The 19,693-nt window shown below is 30.8% G+C and overlaps 1 protein-coding gene across 1 annotated transcript in view; it reads right to left on the bottom strand.

Annotated features, from left to right (window-relative positions):
* The window catches only part of LOC126840161 (photoreceptor ankyrin repeat protein-like), a 39,386-nt gene extending 24,619 nt beyond the window's left edge, over positions 1-14,767 (bottom strand). The window contains exons 1-2 of the mRNA XM_050575719.1: positions 14,528-14,767; positions 8,283-8,386 (exon numbers count right to left, since the gene is read on the bottom strand). Coding sequence (XP_050431676.1) covers positions 8,283-8,386; positions 14,528-14,576 — 153 coding nt within the window. The 5' untranslated portion in view covers positions 14,577-14,767. The remainder of the gene's footprint in view (positions 1-8,282; positions 8,387-14,527) is intronic.
* Between the last annotated feature and the right edge of the window lie 4,926 nt (positions 14,768-19,693).

The following is a 19,693-nucleotide window of genomic DNA, read 5'->3' as shown; positions in this document are numbered from 1 at the left end:
TTTAAATAAATATTTAACTTATTTGCATAAACTGAAAAATTTACTTAGACAAAACGCTAACTTTGAACAATTATCCACCGATTAATGTACTAAAGTATTTGTATATGATGAAACAATTTATTGCTTTAGTACACGCAAAAAGAGACCTTTTCTGTCGTGGGTCGTATTGTTAAAAAAAGGTGTTGTGAATAAGGCCCCTTATCGCATTTCTTCAGACTCTGAAGGCTCAAGAATGGTTTTTATGACTAAAGTTCTTTCGTCTTTTGAAATTTTCTAAGATTTGTAGCAGTGACATTCACGATGGATACTTAAGCTAATCGTGGCTGTTTTGCTTCAGATACCTGACGCCCCCCAATTAGTAACATTCACGCAGGGCAACCAGGGCTCAAATTGCGACTTCGTGTACTAAATTATAATTTCTGACTCATTTCGTCATTATTATTATTAATTCAAATTTATGACCGTGATTTATATTAAATGATTTATTATTGTTTCATTTTTTTTCTTGTTATTAGAAAAATAAACAATGGTTTAACAAGACATGTTTAGTTTAAACATGTTTTATTCCAAACGAATGTGCGTTAACTAGGACCGTTAAAGTGTTCTAAGTTCTAACCCAACATTGGCGACGGCGGCGTTGTCGACGCAACTTTATTCAAGGCTTATAGGTCAATCACGATTGACTCGAATCGATTTATAGCTATAACGAATAGGTCATGGAGGGGGAAAAGGAAGTCTATATAACGAAAAAGTAAGGGGGAGGTCGTCGAGCGCGTAATAGGGATAATGAACATTTCGGCACAACGGACACATCACTATGACAGCGACAGCTTTCAGCCATAGTAAAAACTTTGTTGCTGAAGGTCGGCGGTTAAAAACATGTCGAATTTCTAAGTACGACCCACGCTTTAATGGTCAACAAGGAAAATTCGGTTTACCTAAAAAAAAAAATGATGATTTTTTTTTACTATAAATAGTTTATTGTTACCTGTGATGTATTTTTTTGAAAACAATATTGCTGCATCTGTTGATTGTAATTTATTTTTTACTTACCTCCACACTTAGTATAATTTAATAACTGGGTTGATTTATACAGGTAGTAATATTGAGTCCCCGTGTACTGGAAGCTTGATTATAAATTAATTATGAAATGCAAATCAGAGGACCAAAGCACTTTGCACATCAAGTGGTCCTGTGATAAATATGCGATAACTATTAATATGAAAATGTGTTCCACGCATTAATTAGTACACAAAAGTGTGAATATGTTTCAAAAATTATAATTTGGATGAATATTCATTACTATTTTTTTGATATTCAGAAAAACATTGCTTTGATAAGTTTTTTTCTTAAGTATGATAATTATTTAATTTAAATACTATTAATATTTTTAAATTCAACGCAAAACTGAGAATGTAATATAAAAATGTATATTCCTCATACTTTAATATCCGCCCTCAATTCCGATACCATCCCAGGCAACCCACCTCGTAGGCTAAAGAGGAAATGGTGTAGAGATTTAAATGTAAATTAAAATCCCAAGTCAATCCAATTAAATACCTAAACCACTCAAGTTAAAGAGTGCCGCCATTGGGCGGCTGCTTTTATTCATGTGTATCCAAGTCATTGTATTATTTTCGCTTACGGACTTATTGTAATATAATAATTACAGACTGTTTGTTTTACCAATAAAATGTTAAAAAAAAAAAAAAAAAATATTCCTCATAATCGTTAAAAAAACTCAGCGCAAGATAAATTCAGGCCACAGCTACTAATACATAAAATATTAACACATTTTATTAGATACATTTCTTTTAACAAAAAAATGTCTAGAAATAATAATGTGCTCTTTGAAAATACTTTCAACTTACATTTTTAGTACAAAACTAAAAAATTAAGTCGTATTAAACTTTAAATTATTTTTTTGAAAACATGAAACTAAGAGTAGTAGTACTTTTAACATGTTTATTGCATTAGGTGTTTTTTTAATAATACAAATTTCAAACACGAATAATTTAATTTAAAAAAAATGAAATCACTCTTTTCCAGCATAATAATCTTAAATTTGCATTGAAAAAATTTTCGTGGGTATACGACGATGTCACAACACAATAAAGAATAAAAATTAAGAAATTAAATACATTTTATATTAAATAATTAATGGAATAAGCATGTAAAATTATATGAAGTCAATATGATAATAATTAATATTCTCTTGGTTTCACTTTATCATTTTACAAATGTGATAATGTTATAGTATTAAATTTAACGTAGCTTGTAATTTTAAGCGTCATAATTTGTTTGCATACTCGTGTATTATTGAGGCGTGATTCTTCTTCGAATAAGGATTTACGAAACGCAATTATTTGCATTTATCCCGAATAAAGATTAAAGCAGCAGTAACTCATAGTCTGCATTGTGACAGAGTAATTCAAGCGGATAATTGAATAATAAATCAAGTATACGGGTAAACAGTATTCTCTAGATTATTTGTCCTTTCCAACACGTTAATTTTAAACAACCTTAATTGTTTGAATAAAATGAATATAAAAATAATACAACGCGTTATTGGCAGGGGTAGGATAAACCGATATCGGAAAAAAACTAATAAGGGAACATTAATTTCAGTTTGATTTGTCGGTTTTCTCTAAAAAAAATTACACAACTATCTCGAATCAAAGTTTTCTCAAAGTACTATTAGTCATGCTGAAATGTTATTTTTATCCCGGGTACAGTATACTTACCGAAGGGATCAAGCGAGAGTCGACAAAGTACAACTTCTGACGACCGTATAATTTGTTCTCATCAACCTAAACGGCAACCTTTAACATTAATATTACGGGATTTCACGGTAATCATAATTAATTACCGTCCCCTGAATTTGTGTTGTATACACGACACTAACAAATATTAATATATAATAAATATGTAAACCACAAGATGTATACAGATACTGTGGACACGTTAGTGTTACGAATAAAGTTTAGGTTGCTTTCGTACGATTGGTTGAATACAAAAAAAAAAAATTACTCTCCGGGTCAATTGCGATAACATCTTCGGGGTAGTTTCTTTTTATATATACAACCCGCATTGTCGCCCTGCAGTATAGCGATGTCAATATAAATGTACAGTGTAAATAGCCGGAGGAAGAAACCGATAGAGCGGACGAGTTGATCCGAAATGAAATTCGTTGTTTTTTATACAAGAGGTCGGCGAAGCAGGATAATTTTTTACCCGACCTGGGGGAATAGTTCCTGGAGGACACGCGGTGTTTACTCGATGATAAATCCGAAGAACGGCGGCGGACGCGAAAACAACAACGCCGAGGATACCCAAAGGGCACGTAAACGCGCAGACCATTGTTGTGCTGGTATAGGGTACAGGGAGTGGTGCACAGTGTAATTTGACATTTTCATCCGTCCTGCAGTAGACCGTGCCGAACTAATTTTTTTCCCCAAAGGCCGCCGTTGCAAATAAAACGCCCACATACATATTATTATACTAGCGTGTAAAGAAAAACAGATGTAAAAAAAATGCTACTTCAATCCTACCATAATATCATATCATAATATGACGAGACGACACAAACAGTATTACGAATAAAACAAATAATAATAATAAAACGAGAAGAACATTTTCGTTGTTGGTTTTTGTTTTTTTATTTTGTCAAACATTACCCACACTCGATTCTGTATAATATATTTCCTTATAGTCCTCATTTTAAAACGACCAAATCGCATAAATGGATTTCTCTAAGGCAGAATTGAAAGGAAATTTGTGGCACGCGTTATTAGTATAATGTATCAGAAAAATAAATGATTAATAACATATTGAAATTGTATGTGTTACTACGAAATTGTATACATATAAAGGTACCGTATGCCTATTGAATACGTTGGTTGTGTGTATTGTCGGTTTTCTAAAGAATTTAACTCGAATAACACACATCAATTTACATATGCCGTGTCGTTAAGCGAATACAGAGTACTCTCTGAGTAGTAAATACCTACCTAAATTCTATAGTATGTTAAATTTGTCTATCACTAGGTAGGTATGTATTTTGTTTTTCTAAAAAAAAAAAATACAACAAAGTTCAACGATGGAAAAATCAATTTAAATTCCAAGTAGAATCAGTTTAATCAGTTTTGGCTAAAACATAAATAATAATTAGGCTTATGTTATATACATCGACCGCATGATCATCCTCAGATAATACCAAAAATCGATGAAGCATAATATTATAAAAGTGCAATGATTAATTAATATTGACTATTAATGGTAATGCATACATGGATATTGGGGACATATTTTGTGATGCGGAAATCAAATATTCGAAAGTATTTTTATAAATAAAGAGTATCCACACTTCTTGCAAATACATCAATACATGGATATGTCCTGCAATCTAGTATCTCTAATATCTAATACTAATCTCAATCTATTCTCTCTTAATTCACCTCAATATTCCTCCTTCATAATTCCTCCATAATCATTCTCCATACTCCTCCATACTCCCTCCATAATCTTCCTCTGTGACACTTAACATGTCGCTCAAAACGTGACGGACAAACTTTTAGAATGACCCACAGTCATAAAACATATCCATGTCAAAAAGAAACTCTTTGACAGTTGATTTCAAGAAAAACGTCGAAACATTGATTAAAATCAAAGGTAACGATTTCTTACTAAGTATCAATACTCAATAATTGCATTTTTTGGAGACTCTAATATTAGGGTATAAGTCAAAACATCGAATCTAATTCTTTAATAGCCCAAAAAAGTATGAGATTTTTTCCCGGTCTCGGGAAAAGGCGGTCCCTTGTCGGTCGACTACAAAGTCGCAAACTTTAAAGTGCAATAACCTGTCATGTTTTAGCTACAAATGTCAGACAAAAGCTACCAGAAGTCAAATTGTTAAAAAATCATTCAAGATTCAGAAAATAGCACTAACTCAATTTTGGTAAACACAGACAAGTGATGACCCCATTTTGCTTTTCGCATCACATTTGATGAATTCAGTTGGACGTTGGTTTTCCTAACTGACAAGCAAAACGGGATGAAGTAATTAGTTGTATTATTTTAAATGTCCGAAAATAATAGAAAATTACAATAAAATATATTCTGCACTTAGGTTATACATAAATAGTCTAAAATAACGAAAATACAATTATTTAACGTCATCTTAATATGTACACATATATAAAATAAATAAATATCCTAACCCATTTTGCTTAGAAATATTTTCTTATTTGTGCTACTTCTTGAGCTCACTGTACGTACATAATATTACAAAGACTTGTTGTAGTACCACAGTTTGGAAACAACAAAAGTAAAACTTCTCTTCGTGACGCGCCAGTGTTAATGAAATAATATACTATTGTGATGTGTATTATTCTTTTGTCATTTCACTGTGTCCAAACTTTTTTACGTGGGCGACAGACGCATGTAAAGACTCCCTATAATATCCACATCTTCTTGAAACAACAAATGTAACAGTACACGTATTTTAGTAAATGTGTATTTATTTGTTAACAATGGCACAGCACCTAAAATACAATTTTTTTTGTTAACTGTAAAGTTACAAAAGGTAATTAATAAATAACAACACCTTTTTACAAATATAGTTTTGAATTATTTATTCGTTTTAGAAACCCGTTTTTTTAAAACTAATTTCAATTTCTTTACTTAAGTATCTAAAAATAATGTACATCGTTTAATTTTTAAACAAAGGCTAAAGAATTTAGTCTAATTCTGTTTTATGACTAATATTATATTATACTGCCAAAGACGCAAAACGATGTTATATTATTAAATGCATTAAACCTATATATAGGGTTACACATATATCGATATATGACAATATCGCGTCATCTTTTAGTTTAAATGTCAAGTCACATTCTGTTTAAATTAATGAAATCAATTGTACAATTTTTTCAAGTTGGTATTTTATTAGATTTCAGACTATCGTTTTAAATCTTTTCTACCTTTTTAAGTTTAGTTTTTTTTTTAATTATCCAATGCCGTAAACCCCGATACCGTGATTTATTAGGTACTCATCAAGACTAGAAATTCTAGAAGACCCTATAATCTGCAGTTAAAGTCAAAAGTATTTATTGAGTTTTTAACTAAATCGTTTATTGGTGTGTGAAACATTTATATAATTATTTGATTAATATTATTGGAAAAATGTTATTTATTTCTACATTACAATTATATTAACTTTATAGTACATCGTACTATAAATTCAATTATTATAATTGCTTAAGTTTATTTCAAAACTTTTCAATTGCTATGTTATGGAATAGCAAAACGATTATATCAACAAAGACAAAATGTAGATGGATAGATCTTTATGTGGGCGTAGGTTAGATACGGTAAACTTATCTAGCAGCGATAACTTTAGCTATAAGACTATTTATTTTAGATTTAAGTGAGAAACAATTTCAAAATTTGTACAATGAACATTTTATACAGTATAACTAAAACTGTCATGGTTCCCATAGAATTAAGTAATTTTATCTTTTAATATTTTCTTTTTGTTAGAAATTTGAACAGTAAAAAATGTGTTTGATTAAATTATATTTTAGATACATGAGATGTCACGGAACATGCTTCATTTAATACCTTTAAAAATTATTCTTTAGATGAATTTGATTAGGGAAAAAAGTGTTTTAAATATGAAGTTATCTTTATAATTTAATTAAGTAATAGCTATGTCAATTATAGTTTTTCCGCAAAAAATTTTTTTAATTTAATTTCAAGCTTTTCCTATACAGCGGAAGAGTATATTTATTTGAAAGTTTTAAATGTGGTAAGTTTAAGTTTACTTAAGCGTACCCTCATCACCTGTTTATCAGAAAGAGACAGCGTTAACCTAAATGTTATTGTTTTTTTTTTTATTAATTTTTGAGAAATTTTGAGTAACGACATTTTGCGCGATGGGTAATAAGAACCTAGTATTGTGAGATGGCTGTGACTGATATATTATAATACAATATTACATTATATGATGTTATTTATTTTATTTTATATACGCCGTGAAAGGCATTGACTTTAATACAGAAAGTATATTTACTTCTAACTAAAATAGTAATAACACGACAACAGATGAGTAAAGTATGATCGGATTAAGCTGCATAAACGTAAATATTTATGTAATAATAACGCCGTACAAATGATGGTATTGCAAATGAAACAGAGAATGGTTTCTTATACACTGGGAGGGAACACGAAAAGATAGTTGGGTGCATCAAGAGAGCCGTTCAGTAGAGAGGAGATGAAAGAGTGTTCAGCCTTAACGCGGTGGGAGACTAAAGTATGTTTCAAGGACAGTTGGTCAGTACAAAGGCAGCAAAGAAAAACGACTTATTTTGCACTCATTCGATGTACAGCTGATCACGCGCCTAGTATGGATGTCAGATTACTATCCCATATTTAGAATAGAACGGACTAGGAAGAAATAAAGAATACCTACGGAGACATTAGCTAGAAGAATAATTGGTGGTGTTACTTATGATGAACCCTAAGACTTCAAAGGCTCTGTCGATCGTGACATTGATATGATGATCTGAAGAGAGAAAGAGCGTGAGATACATACCTAAGTATATAATTAAAGGTACACAATCGTCAAGGGATCCATTAAGTGAATATGAATAAGCAATAGACTAACGACTTCTGGAGAAAGACATGACGTGACCTTTCCCGAATTAACATTAAGATTAAACTGTTTTACCCAGCCACAGAAGGAATCAAAGCCAGATTGTAGGAGAAATAAGTAGTCAGATAGAGAATTTAATTAGAGAAATATTTTGATGTCATCGGCTTGTAAAAATACTTAGCAGAAGAGAGACATTTAAAGAGTTCATATTTATGATGAAAAGAAGCAGCCTAAGTTGCTCATTTTGGAGAACGCCAGAGAGTATGATAGTTAGATCGGAGAGTATACTGTTGATAAAGACAAATTGTTCTTTTTGAGTTAAGATAGGAAACATCCATTTGTTAGACAGGAACAAAGAGGGTTGCCAATACCAAGATTGTCTAGAACATTTATAAGAGGACCAAGGTCAATCGCATTAAAAGTCCCTTTCTTAAAGTCTGTAAGTACAGCATCAACTTGGGAGCCAACTTCAAGATTATTTAAAATATAGGATGAGATGATCAAATTACTTGGGATGGTAGTTTTTTCAGGTCAGAAGTCCTGTTGGTTATAATGAATCATGTGATTGAGACTTCATTTAATACGAGAATAGATGATAATGTTATAATAATAAATAGGTACTCACATCTTTAGACCTGTGAGCGTGGTCGACCGCACCGTTAAATGGGATTTTCGGATTAAAATGAACAGTCGTAGATGTCCGTCTCCCGGTGTCGGACGTTGAACGACCTGAAACACATTAATAAACCGTAGCTAAAATGATGTCGATACTGTCTGCAATACATATAATAGGGTTTGTATTGTATTGTATGTATATAACGTATAATGTATACCCATTTTCGATTGTGTTTCGATGCGAGTATTCGCTTCGACAAGCGATGACGACGGTTTACAGCACATGGTCAATATATAACATTACTACACGACGTATACTATACAACCCCTAAAAGGGGAGTCCACAATATTAAATAGAGCATAAATCAAAATCATAACGTAGCTGTAACAATTCCGGAATTTTTGCATACGGGCTGAAAGGCATTATTTATTCTTGGTGCGTTCATCAAATCAACTAATACAATAAAAATCCGGCCTGAAATTAATTTTCGAATAAAAAATAAATTTTATAATAATTCACCTAACCTTGTGTAACTTGTCAAACGTCGATAACCTGTCCGCTACTTGAGTGTGCCCGGGCAATATCCTTTTTGTTTTATATTATAGAATTATTACTATACCTAATGGCAGTATTATAGGTATCGAAACTCTTTTGGGTTTATTGCTATTGCTTCGGGACGTGTTGGCGGCTGCCGGCTGCCGGCTAATGAAATTTTGAACGGCTGCCGTTTCTAAATGGAAAACCTTGACCCCCGAATGACCGTGAACCGTCTGTATAATTTACTGCAACGATCAATCTATTATATTATTTTTCAATATATATATCCCTTTTTTTTTATTGGGATGCCCACGAGAAAGCCAGTTGGTCTAAACTCCAATTACACTTGCCTCCTATGGAAAACCGCAACAACGCAACGCTTTAGAAACCGCGGTGGTTATGAATCGATTTTCTTTCTTGCTTTTGACAACTACATTATGTTTAGTGAATACAATATTCTAAACTTAGATACTCAAAAACTACGTATTGTATTGTTTTTAAAAACCTTTTGTCTTAAACTCATTAATAACCTAAGATAAACATTTGTCAATGAAAAATAAACCAAATCAATCAATGACCTCTCACACAAGCGTTGTTCTGCCCACAATACTCTGTAAACATATGAAAGTATAAAAATAAAATCAATGCGTCAATTACGTTATTGGCAATCAATAGCCAATAGTTCTGATAACTCTAAAACATCTATTATACCACCCATACTTCCATGCCTGCAAAAAACTTAAACTTTTTTAAACCTCAGATGTCAATTTTATGTACCTACTCTGCCTTTATCAAGCAATAACTAAAATTTCAGCGAAAATTCTGTTAAAAAAAATTACGAATAAATTTACAAAAATTTAGTTTTCAAAAAATGATCAAATTACAGAATAGTAACGAAGGTGTAAATTAAAATTTAAAGGGATGTCGAGTACATACATTTAACAAGACAGTTTATATATTTTATTATTTCCATAAAACATATCATACCTACATATTTAACCTATATAAATTGTATGCATAACGTTCGACTTTGAAGTCTGCGTAATCTATAAAGTGTAACATTAAAACAGCTTAGTAGATTTTCATGCCCATTTAATAACGATTGTATTCATTGTTTACAATTTTTTATTTTTTTTTTAGCATATGGCTGTTTTTAATATTATGGTAAATGATAATGCACATACATTGTATGTATGATATGGATTTATTTTATATTAATTTTACCAATCACATTGCACAACACTTCAATAAATAAAAAAATACAAATATTTAAATTATATTATATACATTATAATTTATATTATAGTAAGTAAAACTATGTATGTAGAAAAACAAAAAAAGTACCACCAAGCTGCATTATTCTTGATGTCGAATAATGATGACTTATTAATGTATATAAAAGTATATATTTCCCAAGAACTGAAACTACCGAAAGAAACTTCAACTAAAAGAAAGTTGACAACTTTACTAAAGGCGAAGAAAAAACATTAAAAAAAAAAGTAACTTGATGCGCATATGGCATAAATAGTAAATAAAATTAATTTTAAGAAAATCAGTAGTAAATTATGAATCTTGCTATTTCGTTTCACTTCAGGGATTTATATGATTTTGACTAGGAACTAAATAATTGTATAAATTATTTATTCAATTTTTATCAAGCAAATTTTTTATTACCGAAATTTCAACAATATAAATAGTATATTAATATAGGTAACACATATATTATATGCATTATCTTACCTATTTTATATTATCTCATATAAAATCTATTAAAAATGCACTGAACCCTTACTATTAGTGTTAACTTAATGGTTATGCAATTTCGTGTCATTGTTCAGAATGTACTTGCTGTTTTATTCTTGTTTCAATTTAGAATTAATGTTGTTACAATATGTTAATATCCATATTCTATAATATAAATTAATATTTTATAAATTACAATATATTTTATATGTATCTTATGTAAATTGTTTTGTTTTGTTGTCTGTTATTTGGCAAAAATTTCATATAGCCACATTTATTCCAAATGGGAAATGCTTAATAATATTATCTTTTTAAACAATCTTTCCTCGTCTTGAAAAACATAATCGAACGAATCTGTATTTCAATTTATGAAACGTTGTTTGTTTTAATTTTAAGTTTTAATGTTCCACAGATTAAGATTATAAAACTATAATTAAATTCTTTGACGGAGAATTGTTCTCCACTGACACAATAATATTGATCCTCTATTCTTCTCTTATAGTTTGGTTATAAGCTCATTAAAATGTTTGTTTTATTAGATTTTGAAAAAATTGTTAATTTCCCGTTGCTATTTTTTGCTTCTACATTATTTACGAAGAGGTGAGAAAAATGTAGTAATAAATACTGCGGTCTTATATTTTTCATAGATATTTTTACAAGATGGACAAAAATGTCCCCAAAGTCTTCCTCACGCATTTTTTATGAACCCGTGTCGATTAATTGGCTTACGCATTATCAATTACGTAATTTGTTGTGCAAACAAGAGCTCACAACATAACAAAAACAACAAAGATTGTGCAAAAACAACAGCAAGAATATATTTTTTTAAATATTCACATAATTGTGGCCCTGCCAAATGACAGATGTCATCTGTCACGCATGTTATTTGCATACCTTGGCTTGACGTATTACGCTCTTGTGCACACCAAATAACCCATCTTTGACTGTAATTGTTAAACGTTTATCAAATGAAACAAAGAGAACATCTTTCGCCATTGTGCGGCTTTAACATTTTCGAAACACGACACCTGTGTATGGATGACCTTAATGATTGTCTACCCCTATAATATAAACTAGATATGAGTACTGCGGTTCATACTCATCTTACTTAACCTCTATCACACATACACACACCCCCGAGCAGCAGTAACATTTTGTTGGCCACCGAGTCGTAAAATTATACGTTCAAATCATGAAAAAGCACTTTTTCAAAAGGCCATTAGTTCAGCAACAGAAGTTTAAAAGGTCGACTTTTGTAAAAACCAGGTTATTCACTTCCGGGCACACGAACAATTTCAATTATAAATTAATAAATATACAAACCAGCTTTGAACGTTTACAATTTTTTTAATACTATTATTTCATCGTGCTAAAACATTAATTCCCATTTTTCCACAATATTGTTTATAACAACTTTTCGCAAAAAAATTACTCTGTACAATGAACTTAATCTAATCGCACTAAATGCAATTATGTATTTAGCCATTTTTCCAATATAGAAAACAAACTGATTGTAAATCAACACGAAAATACTTGGTATTGAAATTGTTTTTAAATACTTACCTTACACTGAACCTTAGGTATTTTTTTTAATTTCTAGAAGGGTCTATATTTTTAGCTTCGATATGGAGCTGAGAAAGTATTGTTTTTACAATGATGTGTTTTTATTTTTATTTTTTGTGTCTGGACCCACGATATCTCGTAAACCGCTGAACCGATTTCTTCGTGTAGCAACTTTATAGATTAGAAATCATATCTGAAAGGTAATTTATTGGGCTAAAAATTTTAAAAAGTCACCCCTTCCCGATCAAAATCGAGAAAAACACCTAAAAAATGTATACATTTTTCTACTTAAAAATACGATGCTCTATAACTTTTTTAAAAATAGTCGAAAAAGTTCCAAATTTATATGAATTGTTCTTTAAACATAGTACTATCGATAAACATTAACAAACCAAAAAAATATCATAAACCCTTTCCCCTGGAAGGGATAGAATTTTTTTCTTTATTTCACTTTTTCAAGCAGTTTTTGAGATTTAGATCTAACAATTAGACCGAAGGTAGATCTAAAATGAAACTATAACATATACAATTTTCTCAAAAATCTGTAGTAAAATTTTTTTTTTTTTAAGGAAAAACCCCAAAAATAGGGTAAATTTACACTTTGGCCGTAGTCAGTTTCTAGGTTGCTATGTGTGAGTGAATCAACAGTCAACAAGTAATGAAAATATTTTCATTATATTGTTAATTACGATGTATGGGTAACTATGACAGTACATTTTTATAGACAGACGATCAACCCTTATCGTATCCACCCTGCAAAAGACTAAATATTAAATTTTAAGTACATTATTGCTGGTCCCACGATATCTTCGCTATAACTGGTTTGAAACATACTGTTCACAGATTCGCATCGAAGCGTTTATTTAAAAGTAATTTTATCACTTTCAGTTATAATAAAATCTGTTGACCTGTGACCCCTCCGTCCCCACTATGCCCCGACCCTACTGTACTGGCTTTTATTATTTTTTTTTTTTGTGATTAATTATTTGTTATAATATAAAATATTTGTTTAAATGTCCCAATTACATTACCTAGTCACAATCAGTGTTTTACCAGCTAGTTAGTTTTTACTGGAGTTTACTTGATTAATTACCTGTCTAAAATCAAGTTTGCTTTATTATACTTCGTTAACTCCGTTCCTTAGTTGAACTCAGTAATTTAATTTAAGTCTTAAGCTTCCGCTTGGTTAAACTGAGATCAATTTCAAACCAGTACCTGATTTGAAAATAAATTTTGTTCGACCCTAACATAAGCAATCAGTATTTCATCAATTTTAATAAACTATCTGCTACATGTCGTTTTTCATTACTAACCACAAAACAAATGTAATACACTACGATTATAGAATATTGGGACACTACATTGAAAAAAACTATACTATTATTATTACACAAAATATTCTTAAAAACGAGTTTTTAATTTTTTTTATATACAATTGTGATTTTCAAAAATACTGTTATCAATTTTTAGAGTGGTTCAAAAGTTATAAAAGTACTAAGTGGCATCTATCATAGAGCATCTGTTAAGGACAGTACTTAAACTCGTTCAAAACAGAGTTCTTTATAAGGTTGGTTGTCTAATTTTGTAATTTTAGAGGTTAAGCATCCCAAACGAAATTGTATATTTATTTAACAAAAAGATTTAGCTCAATATTTTAAATTTGTAAAGTGCAATTGATCATTACTATATTCGTACAAATGTATTTAAAAGTGATCGTTATTATACCTGTTATTTTCTTTAGCAAAAATTATATAATTTAGAAACTTTCGAGGGCTGGTAAATAGGAATATAATAAAAACGAAAAATTATCGTTACAACTCGCATGTTGTTTTGGAAAAATAAGAAGTGATGCATCAACCATTATAAAACTATAATGCTTATTTTTTATAAACTTTTTTGTTACATAAAAGTTAAAAAAGTAGTTATGACCTAAATTCACAACTCAGTTTAAAATTACTTACAAGTTTATTGCAAACAAATTACAAAGTAAGTACCGCAATAACCGTTTTAATAATAACAATAAAAAATGCAATAATAAATGTATGGTGCAAATGCGAAATATTCGCAAAATATGTAGTATGACCGACGGTAATGGATAAACGGTAACGGTAATGTCTGTTATTATAGTTAACATTTATAGTTGGAATAACTAAATAAAAAACAGTTAAGTCGACTAAACAGATTGAACTAATGATTCGGTCAACTAAACATTTAGTTGGCCTAACTATTTATTTAGTTATTTCAACTTTAAAATATGTACTGTGTATATATATATATTAACCATAATAATTATGGTTGTTTAACAGTAAATACAGTTAATAAATGTACATCGGAATCAAATGTAAAGTTACAAGTCTATTGGTTTGTTAGTCTCATATTTTTTTTATTCATAACTGAATTTGGTTACTCACATGGATTCGGCGTGACCGTATGCAGTTTGTAGGCTGTAAAACCGTACATGGTGTAATTGATTTGGGCTCTCCCGCGGTCTTATTCTCAGACAAATTGGACAGTACTGTATATACCGTATTAACGTTGATTTCTGTGACCGCTCGGTACGAATTTCCCGGATGTCCGTTTCCTCTCGACGGCAACGATTACCGGAGGGGTCATTTTTCTTTTATTATTATATTTATGCAAAAAAAAAAAAAACAGAAAGCGAGAGAGAAAAAAATTGTATTATTATTTAAACGGAAAATCACTATACAATTCAGCGGGATGCGGTTTTTTTTTTTTTTTTTTTGTGTGTGTTATATCGTGGTTGACGTGCCGGCGAATCGGCAAAGCGCGGCTTCTCGGATGCCCGACAAAAGCCGAATGTATGTGTGTCTTGCTGTGGCAGTGTGTTAGTGCGTTTGTGTCTGTATGTGTGAGCGTTTACGTTACGTGAAACAAACTGTATTTTCACGAGCCGAACTTGGCCGACATCCCGCGTTTGCGTGATTAACACTATCCAGTCGGTCGGGACCGAGGGGACGGGTTTTCGCCCAGAGGGGAGGGTCGCCGACTGAAGGGGTTGCGGTATCGAGGGGAGGGCTCCGGCGACGGAAACAATTTCAAACAATGTTCGCCGGTGTTTAATGTATTACATAAACACGGCACGCCGGACATTGCATCGTCGTCTGGTGTCATTAAAACTATAAATACACACACAACAATATCAGCACCGGGTTAATGAAAATTGTCTACAGTCTCCCGGCTCGGGGTAATTAAATCGTATATTTTTTTTGTTCATCAATTCGCTGTCCACCACCACAATGGTCTTTGATAGGTTTGCGAAGGGCTAAGACGATCGTTAATATTAATAACACGCACGTACTTATTGGTTATTTTGTGTAACCAATGATCGTTGAACAGATCGTTGCGCGAATAATTTATCGATAAAACCGCCGTCGAAAAGAACGATCGTCATTAACGCACTTTAATCATAAGTTACTATTTTAGTTGGATATTATTTTATATTGTAAATTACAATTATCCATTGATGAAGGTCTAGACTGTCAACCATATTGTATACAACATTTTTATAACATGCCAGAAAATGTGCAATAAACAAATGTCCCAAAATAAAATTGAAAATTATTTTATAATACTTATATAATTGTAATATTTTTAATTTTAATACATTCAAAAATAGTTGAGTATAAAAATATTATATAATTATATTCAAATGTATTTTAGACATTGGTGAAAATGTTAATATAACTGAAATTATGTATTTTATATTTTTAAATATTGATTGTAGAAGAAAAAATAGCACTAAGTTGATAAGTTTAATTAGTTTAACCGTTAACGACTTGTCATGATATTTTAGAAACCGGTGAGTGATCGTTCTACGGTATCCAGTGAGAACAACCACTATAATAGATATGTACCTCTAACCCACAAGATGTCAAGAACTATAATACTTACACATTAGACTAAAATTTCGGTTGTTGACAAAAAATGAAGAGCATGATAAATTTCGCAAGTAACCGCAAATATACAAGGTCGAATACATTTTTGGCAAACATAATTTTTAGGTTAAGGTTAATTCATACGAGGTAAAAAGAATATTCCGTTTGATTATTCTTTTCTTTTTGGTAAAATTTGTATTTTTAAGATAATAAACACATAAAAGTTAGGTGAACCGTGCCTCTAGCTGTAACACTATCAATATATTGATCATGCAAATAATGATAGATTGTATTTTATTGAAATAGTCGGTGCGATATCTCCGTTATGCAAAAGATTTTTTGTCATATTTTCTTTCAATACCAAATCCATTTGGGAGCAATCAACATCTGAAAAATTATAAAAGTACGCACTTGCACTAGCGAGTTGCTAATGTAAGATGTGTATTTTTAAAAAATTTAAATTTATTTTTAATTTTATAGAATAATAAAATCTTTATTAAAATTTATAAAATTAAATTTCTCATCTTAGGTATTTTCTATTTTATTCTGAGTACCGACATAATAAAAGAATAAAATCTCAACAAAAAATAATAACAATAAAAGAAAAAAAATACACTGAGTATCCTAATCAAAATTTGTGGATTATAATAATCCACATATATATTAACCACAACCATGGTAACTTATGTTACCACAACCATGGTAGCCTAAATAACCACAACCATGGTAACCTAGGTATCCACAACCACGGTAACCTAGGTAACCACAACCATGGTAACCTAGGTTACCACAACCATGGTAACCTAGTTATCACAACCATGGTAACCTATGTAAACACAACCACGGTAACCTAGATAATCACAACCATGGTAACCTAGATAACCACAACCATGGTAACCTATGTAACCACAACCATGGTAACCTAGATAACCACAACCATTGTAACCTTAGTAAACTTAACTGTGGTAACCTCGGTAACCACATCCATCGTAACCTAGATAACCACAACCATGATAACCTGGGTAACCGCAATCATGGAAACACCAGTAACCACAACTGTGGTAACCTTATTAACCACAACCATAGTAACTGATTGCTGACAAAATTCTCTTGAGTTTGGTCTAGGTTTGAGCGGATTTAGTGCAGAAATGTAGAATTTATGTAGGTTTTAGTGTGTTTTTGTTATGGACATACCTTGGGTAAACCTAGGTTATTCTTCCTATATAAAAATATTTGTACAATCAACACACATGTATAGGTTAAAAGGCAAGCTGAGACTTTTGTGAATCTTTTAAGCCACAGTACAGCCATATTGGAGTGGTATTTTTGGAATAAAATTCAGTTTTTTTAAAATTTTGAGCTAGGTCGAAATTTTGGTTTTTTCAAAATTTTGACAATTTAAATCACACAAATCGGCAATTTGACCATATATTCTGATTGCTGACAAAATTCTCTTGAGTTTGGTCTAAGTTTGAGCGAATTTGGTGCAGAAATGTAGAATTTATGTAGGTTTTAGTGTCACTGTGCCATTACTGTGCCAGTACTGCGCTATTATTCTGCCAGTATAATATCATTTATGATGCCAGCACTGTGCCATTACTGCGCCAGTACTGCGCTATTATTCTGCCGGTATAAAATTATTTATAATGCCAGAACTGTGCCATCACTGCGCCATTATTATACCAGCGAAAAATCTGTACCGATTATCAGTACTGGGCCAGTGCTGGCTGTCAGTACAGAATATCGTTATCATTTGTGAGTTACGCCAGTACGGGCGCAGTACTGCTCCCTTGGTAAATTGCTGCTTGGGTTAAGCAAAATGAAACTTGGTCTTTAGTTAACTTGCCTAAAGATAATTATGTCCACACCGATCTATAGTGTTCATGAAAACAAAAACATCTATTAAAATTTCCCACCACGAACGGGACACGGTTTTGTTCTTAAAAACAGACCATTTTGTTGGAAAAAAACAAAGTTGTTTAGAAATTGTCAAAAACCATCGTGTTTTTGTTTTGTTTGAATATTGTTCGCTCTGTGTGGACCCGGCATAACATATATTTTTTGTTGCATCGCACAGGCTGAACCAGTGATCCGATAAGTAATCTGAAAACAGATTTGAATTCGTCATGAAGTTTACTTATTATCAGTCAGGGTACATTTTTGATATATTATTCCTACTATGTATTTAAACGCGTTTCAATATTATATAAAATTTCAAACTTTAAAATCAAATTTGGAAAGGGTTAAAGTAAAAAATTGGAAAAGTGCCCTGACCGATCATAAGTAAACTCAAATGGTGAATTCAAATCTGTTTTTAGATTGCTTATTGGATCACTGGTTCGGTCTGTGCAATAGAACAATACAATGGTACGACTTACTTTTCTGTTGACTGTAGGTATTCAATATGTGTACAATATACAATTGCTATCTGCCGTTTTTCCTGAAATAATAAAGCGTGTTTCAACTAATACCATTATCAAAGCAAGACTATAATAATTGGTATCTGAGTTTTGAGTCCTGTGACCTTATTATACAAGTGCTTGTCTGCCTGTTTTTGGGAAATAAAACTCGGAAGACAAAAAACTTAGAATAACATATCGTATATTATTATAATAAAACCTATTTACTATAGAAACCTATATTGACAAATAATGGCCAATAAATCTCACGTCCCTGGTACGTTGTTGATGGACGGCTGAGACCAGACCACTCTGGTTAAAGTAAAGGTAAAGTATAAACTTTTTAATTAATTATTTAATTTTTTATTTTATAAAATTAAATTGCCTACAGAATAGGTTATAAGAAAACATTTCATACGATCATCCATTTTTTACTAATAGATCGCTAAAAAAATATATTATAGAAATCGTCAAACTGGGAACCCAATAAAACCAAAATTTATCACGATTGTCTGTTTAAGAAACAATTTTTTTTTTAAATGTTGAATAAAATATTATGATTACATATTAATTATTAGCTCCACCTTGTGCTTCGATTTAGGTATTTATTAAGTATTTTTATTTTATAATATATCAATAATTGTAATAATTTAAAAAACAAATTCAAAATTTTATAAATTTCATTTATTTGTATACTAACTCAATGTTTCAAAATGTTTTTTTTATTCTTACACATCAAACTACCTACTCTTTTGGTTTATAACTTTTAAAACTATTTAAACCTTTTTTTTTAATGGTGTATAGTAACTTCAAAGTTTTGCTAAATTTTACTTAAAAGTGCTATATTCAAGAGCCTATTACTTAAGCCCCAAGATTTAAACTAAAAATTTTAAAATTTGTATAGCAATATAGCACTTACTTATATGTATATAAAACATCTGGTAAAAGTTTGGTAATGAAGATTTATTTTTACTAGAAGTTGTAAGTATAAATTTTTTTTCAAATTCCGTTTTTTAAAACTAGCAACTACGTATAACATCTTTTTATTCAAGTTCTTACAACTTCAAGTAAAAATAAGTCTCCGTTATAAAACGTTTACCAGATGTTCTGTATACATAAAAGTTAGTGTTGTACAAATTTCAGAATATTTTGTTCAAGCCCTAAAAATGTATAGGCTCTTAAATATTACACTTTTTAGTAAAATACCAATCATTGAAGTTACTTATACATTTAAAATATATATATATATATAAAGTGTGATTACAGGTGTGTCAGAATTAAA

Source organism: Adelges cooleyi, unplaced genomic scaffold (genome assembly GCF_023614345.1).
Source record: "Adelges cooleyi isolate 19-005CV unplaced genomic scaffold, UGA_ACOO_1.1 ACOO_flye_CR_arks_rails_tigmint_CR_PRNA_376, whole genome shotgun sequence".
NCBI lineage: Eukaryota > Metazoa > Arthropoda > Insecta > Hemiptera > Adelgidae > Adelges > Adelges cooleyi.
The sequence above is the reverse complement of the archived record's forward strand: the minus strand, read 5'-3'. Positions and strand labels throughout refer to the sequence as shown.